Raw genomic sequence first — 9,899 nt, 5'->3', positions numbered from 1 at the left:
TGGTGAGCAGGTAGGCAATATGTCCTTCTGCACCGTCTGCTGCCAGCCAAAGATGTAAAAGATAGATGGAGTGGATCAAAACAAGAAATAGACCAGATTTGTTTTGTACTCATTTGCCTCCTCCCCTGTCTAGGGGACTCATTCCTCTAGGTCACACTGCAGTCACTCACAGAGAAGGTGCAGCGAGGTAAATCTAGCCATGTATCAATCATAGGCCAGGCTTACCTCCTTGTTCCAATAAGAACAATAACTTAGGTGCACCATTTCTTATTGGAACCCTCCGTGAAGTCCTGCCTGAACTACTCCTTGATGTAAAGCCACCCCCTTTGTGGATTTTAGCCCCCTGAAGCCAACCCTGTAAGCCGTGTCGTCAGTCGCCCCTCCCTCCGTCACAGCAACGGCAGACAATCATTCCGCGCCTTTTTTCTGTGCGGACGCCATACCAAGGCAAGCATGGAGTCCGCTCAGCTCACTTTGGCAATTAGGAGCACATTAAACACCACATGCATTATCCAGCAGTATATGCAGCACCAGAACCTGGCAAAGCGCTACCGGGTGAGGAGGCAACATCAGCGCGGTCACGTGCGTGATCAGGACATGGACACAGATTTCTCTGAAAGCATGGGCCCTGCCAATGCATGCATCATGGTGCTAATGGGGCAGGTTCATGCTGTGGAACGCCGATTCTGGGCTCGGGAAACAAGCACAGACTGGTGGGACCGCATAGTGTTGCAGGTCTGGGACGATTCCCAGTGGCTGCGAAACTTTCGCATGCGTAAAGGCACTTTCATGGAACTTTGTGACTTGCTTTCCCCTGCCCTGAAGCGCATGAATACCAAGATGAGAGCAGCCCTCACAGTTGAGAAGCGAGTGGCGATAGCCCTGTGGAAGCTTGCAACGCCAGACAGCTACCGGTCAGTTGGGAATCAATTTGGAGTGGGCAAATCTACTGTGGGGGCTGCTGTGATGCAAGTAGCCCACGCAATCAAAGATCTGCTGATATCAAGGGTAGTGACCCTGGGAAATGTGCAGGTCATAGTGGATGGCTTTGCTGCAATGGGATTCCCTAACTGTGGTGGGGCCATAGACAGAACCCCTATCCCTATCTTGGCACCGGAGCACCAAGCTGGCGAGTACATAAACCGCAAGGGGTACTTTTCAGTAGTGCTTCAAGCTCTGGTGGATCACAAGGGACGTTTCACCAACATCAACGTGGGATGGCCGGGAAAGGTACATGACGCTCGCATCTTCAGGAACTCTGGTCTGTTTCAAAAGCTTCAAGAAGGGACTTTATTCCCAGACCAGAAAATAACTGTTGGTGATGTTGAAATGCCTATATGTGTCCTTGGGGACCCAGCCTACCCCTTAATGCCATGGCTCATGAAGCCGTACACAGGCAGCCTGGACAGTAGTCAGGAGCTGTTCAGCTACAGGCTGAGCAAGTGCAGAATGGTGGTAGAATGTGCATTTGGACGTTTAAAGGCGCGCTGGCGCAGTTTACTGACTCGCTTAGACCTCAGCGAAACCAATATTCCCACTGTTATTACTGCTTGCTGTGTGCTCCACAATATCTGTGAGAGTAAGGGGAAGACGTTTATGGCGGGGTGGGAGGTTGAGGCAAATTGCCTGGCTGCTGGTTACGCGCAGCCAGACACCAGGGTGGTTAGAAGAGCACAGGAGGGCGCGGTACGCATCAGAGAGGCTTTGAAAACCGGTTTCATGACTGGCCAGGCTACGGTGTGAAAGTTCTGTTTGTTTCTCCTTGATGAAACCCCCCGCCCCTTGGTTCACTCTACTTCCCTGTAAGCTAACCACCCTCTCCTCCTCCCTTCGATCACCGCTTGCAGAGGCAATAAAGTCATTGTTGCTTCACATTCGTGCATTCTTTATTCATTCATCACACAAATAGGGGGATGACTACCAAGGTAGCCCAGGAGGAGTGGTGGAGGAGGGAAGGAAAATGCCACACAGCACTTTAAAAGTTTACAAATTTAAAATTTATTGAATGACAGCCTTCTTTTTTGGGGGCAATCCTCTGTGGTGGAGTGGCTGGTTAGCCGGAGGCCCCCCCGCCGCGTTCTTGAGCGTCTGGGTGTGTAGGCTATGGAAGTTGGGGAGGAGGGCGGTTGGTTACACAGGGGCTGTAGTGGCAGTCTGTGCTCCAGCTGCCTTTGCTGCAGCTCAACCATACACTGGAGCATACTGGTTTGGTCCTCCAGCAGCCTCAGCATTGAATCCTGCCTCCTCTCATCACGCTGCCGCCACATTCGAGCTTCAGCCCTCTCTTCAGCCCACCACTTACTCTCTTCAGCCCGCCACCTCTCCTCCTGGTCATTTTGTGCTTTCCTGCAGTCTGACATTATTTGCCTCCACGCATTCGTCTGTGCTCTGTCAGTGTGGGAGGACAGCATGAGCTCGGAGAACATTTCATCTCGAGTGCATTTTTTTTTCTTTCTAATCTTCACTAGCCTCTGGGAAGGAGAAGATCCTGTGATCATTGAAACACATGCAGCTGGTGGAGAAAAAAAAAGGGACAGCGGTATTTAAAAAGACACATTTTATAAAACACTGGCTACACTCTTTCAGGGTAAACCTTGCTGTTAACATTACATACATAGCACATGTGCTTTCGTTACAAGGTCGCATTTTGCCTCCCCCCACCGCGTGGCTACCCCCTCAACCCTCCCCCCTCCCTGTGGCTAACAGCGGGGAACATTTCTGTTCAGCCGCAGGCAAACAGCCCAGCAGGAATGGGCTCCTCTGAGTGTCCCCTGAAGAAAAGCACCCTATTTCAACCAGGTGACCATGGATTATATCTCACTCTCCTGAGGATAACACAGAGAGATAAAGAACGGATGTTGCTTGAACGCCAGCAAACATACACTGCAATGCTTTGTTGTACAATGATTCCCGAGTACGTGTTACTGGCCTGGAGTGGTAAAGTGTCCTACCATGAAGGACGCAATAAGTCTGCCCTCCCCAGAAACCTTTTGCAAAGGCTTTGGGAATATATCCAGGAGAGCCGCGAATGCCAGGGCAAAGTAATCCTTTCACATGCTTGCTTTTAAACCATGTATAGTATTTTAAAAGGTACACTCACCGGAGGTCCCTTCTCCACCTGCTGGGTCCAGGAGGCAGCCTTGGGTGGGTTCAGGGGGTACTGGCTCCAGGTCCAGGGTGAGAAACAGTTCCTGGCTGTCGGGAAAACCGGTTTCTCCGCTTGCTTGCTGTGAGCTATCTACAACCTCATCATCATCATCATCATCTTCGTCCCCAAAACCTGCTTCCGTATTGCCTCCATCTCCATTGAAGGAGTCAAACAACACGGCTGGGGTAGTGGTGGCTGAACCCCCTAAAATGGCATGCAGCTCATCATAGAAGCGGCATGTTTGGGGCTCTGACCCGGAGCGGCCGTTCGCCTCTCTGGTTTTCTGGTAGGCTTGCCTCAGCTCCTTCAGTTTCACGCGGCACTGCTTCGGGTCCCTGTTATGGCCTCTGTCCTTCATGCCCTGGGAGATTTTGACAAAGGTTTTGGCATTTCGAAAACTGGAACGGAGTTCTGATAGCACGGATTCCTCTCCCCATACAGCGATCAGATCCCGTACCTCCCGTTCGGTCCATGCTGGAGCTCTTTTGCGATTCTGAGACTCCATCATGGTCACCTCTGCTGATGAGCTCTGCATGGTCACCTGCAGCTTGCCACGCTGGTCAAACAGGAAATGAGATTCAAAAGTTCGAGGTTCTTTTCCTGTCTACCTGGCCAGTGCATCTGAGTTGAGAGTGCTGTCCAGAGCGGTCAAAATGGAGCACTCTGGGATAGCTCCCGGAGGCCAATACCGTCGAATTGTGTCCACAGTACCCCAAATTCGACCCGGCAAGGCCGATTTAAGCGCTAATCCACTTGTCAGGGGTGGAGTAAGGAAATCGATTTTAAGAGCCCTTTAAGTCAAAATAAAGGGCTTCATCATGTGGACGGGTGCAGGTTTACATCGATTTAATGCTGCTAAATTCGACCTAAAGTCCTAGTGTAGACCAGGGCTTATTCTCAGAGGATGTGTCCAGGATCCTTGATAATGTTTTCTGCAGGAGGTTTGAGTGGGGAGAGATCACTCACTGTCACGACCCAGGAGTCTTCAACCCGGGTCTGCAAGGTTCATAGGAGCAGCCACACTTCAACCCTTCACCTGGAAGCCTGCTGAAAATTGCTTACCTAGGACCCATGAAGTTCAGCCGCAGTTTGAGGCTCCACTCCTGAGGTCCTATTGGAGGAGTCCCAGAGAAGCTAATTAGCCCTCTGGACCTTAAGGCTTAAGGCAGCAGAAGGAACAGGAAGCTGACTGAACACCAGGGCTGCTCCCTGTTCTGGACCATGTGCTGCCTGTTTTTGCTTCCGCTCCCCTGGCTTGATTTTCTGGCATCTGATTTGTGGTTGTGATTGCAAGTTTGTCTTTTGCTTCTGATCTTCCAGTATCCTGACCCAGCTGACTCTTGACTCCTGTCATGTGTGTGTGGACTCTGGCTCTGACCAGTAGGCCTGGCTGCCCTTGACCCAGCCGTGACATTGACTTTTGTACAATTTCTCCAATGCCCTTTTCTGCACTCCAGCAAGATACACCAGTACCTTGGCTCCCAAATTCCTAGTTGCCCGCTATTTAAGGGCTGAGGGGTAGTGCTTGTATTGCTCCCACCCCCACCCCAGCTGCTTTTCCTATCGGGAGCTCCCTAGAGCAGAGGAGAAATCTCCTCTTCTCTTAGGACCAGTCCCAGCAGTAATTCCACCCACCCTGGCCTCAGCTCAGCTACTTTGTTCACCTGGGATCAGGGACCACTTTTGAAGCCCTTAGCGTGTGGGTGGAGGTGGGAGCAGAGGCTGAAGCTCCAGCAGTTTCCACCAAAGAACACCACCCTGTCTTTCTATGGGCTGACTAGGGCTCTCCATCCATCTTGGAGATGAACACCAGATGGGAGATGACAGATTGTCCTTGGTGGGCCATGTTCTTGTGTGTGATGGAGCTGTGTGCCAGAGAGGGCCAGGAGCAGATGCACCACGCATGGCCAGGACTGGGCTAAACAGCCTGTAACGCTAGGTGAGTCAAACCGTGGCCACATATAGACACCTTGGGCATCCATGGGGACTGAATCTGGGTGCTTCGCTGCCAAGAGAACAACTCACTCCAACTTGAGTCATTATGGTAGTGACCCCTGCCAGCCCCTCTGAGGGGGATCAGTATTATCTCTGTTAGCTGGCGCACAGGGATGGAAAGCAACTGGCTGCAAGGTCACACACAATGTCGCTTACAGAGGCAGGCAGGAAGCATGGTACTGATACTAGTCCAGCTCCAACCACTAGACTCCACCCACTCCAAAACCAGAGAACCCAGGAGCCCTGACTCTGACAGCTAGGACTTAAATGACAAGACCAACCTCCTTCCCACTCAGGAAGCCACAGAAAGGACCATCTGCTGAGCTCCCCTTTGCAATGCCGCTGCCAGAGACCATTGCTAGTGGGTGCCAAGTGACTGAGCAGGGAACTCCTTGAGAGACTCCAAGAGACTCACAGGTGTTTCAGTATGACCCTCTGGGAGCCATGGAAAGAGAGCTGCATTGAAGAGACTCTCCTGCTCTAACAAAGGGTTTCCGTTCTCCTAGATAGTCAGCCAGTGAGGTCAGTTTGCAGAATGTAGAAGAGCTGTTTGGAGATGGGTTGGAGGATTCACCATGTAGGTCGCAGAAGTAAGGAGGGAAATAGACTTCTAGGATGGAGGATGACACAACTGATCAAGAGAGTTTTAAACTAGGAATTTGGGGGAGATAGTTGGGAGATGTCCAGGTAATCTCCACGCCAGTTATTCTCTTTGAGAGGGAAGAAAACGAAGTAAGAAAGGATACAGTCGTGGGTAGGAGAATGGACATAAGGAGGAAGGGCAGTGTACATACCAATCTAATAGATAATATTGGTGGTAGAATGTGCGAAAATTAAGATGTTTGTACACTAATGAGAGGAGCCTAGGTAACAAAATGGAGGAACTAGGGCTACTGGTGCAGGAAGTGAAACCAGATATTATAGGGTAACAGAAACATGGTGGAATAGTAGTCATGACTGGAGTACGGGTATTGAATGGTATGTGCTGTTTAGGAAAGACAGAAATAAAGGCAAAGGTGGTGGTGTAGCATTGTATATCAATGATGTGGTAGACTGTAAAAAAATAAGAAGTGATGGAATGAATAAGACAGAGTCTGTCTGGGAAAAAATCACACTGGGGAAGAAAGCTACGAGAGCCTGCCGTGGGATAGTGATCTGATTGTGCTATAGACCACCTGGATCCAATCTGGATATGGATAGAGACCTCTTTAATGTTTTTAATCAAGTAAATACTAATGGGAATTGTGTGATCATGGAGACTTTAACTTCCCAGATATAGACTGGAGGACAAGTGCTAGTAATAATAATAGGGCTCAGATTTTCCTGGATACGCTAGCTGATGGATTTCTTCACCAAGTAGTTGCTGAACTGACAAAAGAGGATACCATTTTAGATTTGGTTTTGGTGAGCAGTGAGGACCTCATAGAAGAAATGATTGTAGGGGACAACCTTGGTTCAAGTGATCATGAGCTAATTCAGTTCAAACTAAATGGAAGGATAAACAAAAATAGATCTGTGACTAGGGTTTTTGATTTCAAAAAGGCTAACTTTAAAAAATTAAGGAAATTAGTTTGGGAGTGGATTGGACTGAAGAACTTGTGGATCTAAAGGCGGAGGAGGCCTGGAATTACTTCAAGTCAAAATTGCAGAAACTATCAGAAGCCTGCATCCCAAGAAAGGGGAAAAAATTCATAGGCAGGAGTTGTAGACCAAGCTGGATGAGCAAGCATCTCAGAGAGGTTATTAAGAAAAAGCAGAAAGCCTACAAGGAATGGAAGATGGGAGGGATCAGCAAGGAAAGCTACCTTATTGTGGTCAGAACATGTAGGGATAAAGTGAGAAAGACCAAAAGCCATGTAGAGTTGGACCTTGCAAAGGGAATTAAAACCAATAGTAAAAGGTTCTATAGCCATATAAATAAGAAGAAAACAAAGAAAGAAGAAGTGGGACCGCTAAACACTGAGGATGGAGTGGAGGTTAAGGATAATATAAGCATGGCCCAATATCTAAACAAATACTTTGCCTCAGTCTTTAACGAGGAGCTTAGTGATAATGGTAGGATGACAAATGTGAATGAGGATATGGAGGTAGATATTACCACATCCGAGGTAGAAGCCAAACTCGAACAGCTTAATGGGACTAAATCGGGAGGCCTGGATAATCTTCATATAAGACTATTAAAGGAACTGGCACTTGAAATTGCAAGCCCGTTAGCAAGAAATTTTTAATCAATCTGTAAATTCAGGGGTTGTACTGTATGACTGGAGAATTGCTAACATAGTTCCTATTCTTAAGAAAGGTAAAAAAAGCGATCTGGGTAACTACAGGCCTGTTAGTTTGACATCTGTAGTATGCAAGGTCTTGGAAAAATTTTTGAAGGAGAAAGTAGTTAAGGACATTGAGGTTAATGGTAACTGGGACAAAATATAACATGTCTTTACAAAAGGTAGATCGTGTCAAACCAACCTGATCTCCTTCTTTGAGACGGTAACAGATTTTTTAGACAAAGGGAACGCAGTGGATCTAATTTACCTCGATTTCAATAAGGCATTTGATACGGTTCCACAGGGAGAATTATTAGCTAAATTGGAAAATATGGGGATCAATATGAAAATTGAAAGGTGGATAAGGAACTGGTTAAAGGGGAGACTACAACGGGTCACACTGAAAGGTGAACTGTCAGACTGGAAGGAGGTTACCAGTGGAGATCCTCAGGGATCAGTTTTGGGACCAATATTATTTAATCTTTTTATTACTGACCTTGGCACAAAAAGCAGGAATGTGCTAATAAAGTTTGCTGATGACACAAAGCTGGGAGGTATTGCCAATACAGAGAAGGACTGGGATATCATACAGGAAGATCTGGATGACCTTGTAAACTGGAGTAATAGTAATAGGATGAAATTTAATAGTGAAAAGTGCAAGGTCATGCATTTAGGGATTAATAACAAGAATTTCTGTTATAAACTGGGGATGCATTACTTGGAAGTAACAGAGGAGGAGAAGGACCTCGGAGTATTGGTTGATCACAGGATGACTATGAGCCTCCAATGTGATATGGCCGTGAAAAAAGCTAATTCGGTCTTGGGATGGACCAGGTGAGGTATTTCCAGTAGAGATAAGGAGGTGTTAGTATCGTTATACAAGGCACTAGTGAGATCTCATCTGGAATATTGCGTGCAGTTCTGGTCTTCCATGTTTAAGAAAGATGAATGCAAACTGGAACAGGTACAGAGAAGGGCTACTAGGATGATCTGAGGAATGGAAAACCTGTCTTATGAAAGTAGACTCAGGGAGCTTGGCTTGTTTAGCCTAACCAAAAGAAGGCTGAGAGGAGATATGATAGCTCTCTATAAATATATCAGAGGGATAAATACCATGGAGGGAGAAGAATTATTTAAGCTCAATACCAATGTGGACACAAGAACAAATGGATATAAACTGGCCATCAGGAAGTTTAGACTTGAAATTAGACAAAGGTTTCTAACCATCAGAGGAGTGAAGTTCTGGAACAGCCTTCCAAGAGAAGCAGTGGGGGCAAAAGACATATCTGGCTTCAAGACAAAGCTTGATAAGTTTATGGAGGAGATGATATGATGGGATAGCCTAATTTTTGACAATTAATTGATATTTGACTACTAGTGGTAGATATGCCCAATGGCCTGTGATGGGATGTTAGATGGGGTGGGATCTGAGTTATGACGGAGAATTCTTTCCTGGGTATCTGGCTGGTGAGTCTTGCCCACATACTCAGGGTTTAGCTGATCGCCATATTTGGGGTCGGGAAGGAATTTCCCCCCAGGGCAGATTGGCAGAGGCCCTGGTGGTTTTTCGCCTTCCTCTGCAGCGTGGGACACAGGTCACTTGCTGGAGGATTCTCTGCACCTTGAAATCTTTAAACCACGATTTGAGGACTTCAATAGCTCAGACATAAGTTAGAGGTTTGTTACAGGAGTTGGTGGGTGAGATTCTGTGGCCTGCGTTGTGCAGGAGGTCAGACTAGATGATCATAATGGTCCCTTCTGACCTTAAAGTCTATGATTCTATGCAGTGTCTGGGGTCCCCACGGGCCAAGCCTCCACTCCTGACACTCCAGGCTAATCTCCCACTGCTCTCAGTGGGGCTTTGGCTTTAACTGCTGGGCCTGCGTGCCTAGACAGAGGACTCAGGTATTTCCATCAGGCTGCTCAATGGCAAATGCAGCCATCCACAGAAGTGAAGAAGAATGGAAGTGAAAGAGCAAAGCTGGACCATCCGCTGAGCTGCTGCAATCAAGTGAGCAGAGCAGGGGAGAGAAGAGGGAGAACTCAAAGGTGGCTGGTGGCAGCACGGAGGAAAAGCAGTTTGGGAGCCTAGAGAATAGAATTAAATAGTTAATGATAAATACTGCGGCCTTTGTCTTGTGTGGTGAAGGGTTGAAAATGGGTCTCTTTACTATCACACTAAACTTTAAAATAGCTGTGTATGATGAAAGGGCAGGTCTATAAAGGTAAGAGGTCACTCTAGGGGCTTGAAATCCCAGATTCTGTCGCTATTGCATGCTTCTACCAGCTGATCTCAACCCAACCAATCCCTGAGGTGGTAGAAGTAGTGAGCTCTTGTCCTCTTTTTCTGGACTAGCCACCAGAAAAAGGGCACGATACGTGTGGCCAAGGAAATAGAGGGGGTCACTTGCAGTATTGCCTGTTAATATGGCTCTTGTGGGGGAGCACAGCAGGTTAGTTTGGACTAGGTAGGAGCCAAATGTCTCCAAACC

General features: G+C 47.6%; 1 protein-coding gene across 1 annotated transcript; it reads right to left on the bottom strand.

Moving 5' to 3' along the window:
* Window positions 1-1,991: 1,991 nt before the first annotated feature.
* LOC141984555 (uncharacterized) lies at window positions 1,992-3,752 on the bottom strand. Its single transcript, XM_074947629.1, has 2 exons — window positions 3,101-3,752; window positions 1,992-2,512 (listed from the first exon to the last, which is right to left on the bottom strand). The coding sequence occupies exons 1-2, from the start codon at window positions 3,681-3,683 to the stop codon at window positions 1,992-1,994; spliced, it is 1,104 nt and encodes a 367-aa protein (XP_074803730.1). The 5' UTR covers window positions 3,684-3,752.
* Window positions 3,753-9,899: the final 6,147 nt, after the last annotated feature.

This window comes from Natator depressus, chromosome 3, assembly GCF_965152275.1.
Source record: "Natator depressus isolate rNatDep1 chromosome 3, rNatDep2.hap1, whole genome shotgun sequence".
In the NCBI taxonomy this organism is placed as follows: Eukaryota; Metazoa; Chordata; order Testudines; family Cheloniidae; genus Natator; species Natator depressus.
The sequence above is the reverse complement of the archived record's forward strand: the minus strand, read 5'-3'. Positions and strand labels throughout refer to the sequence as shown.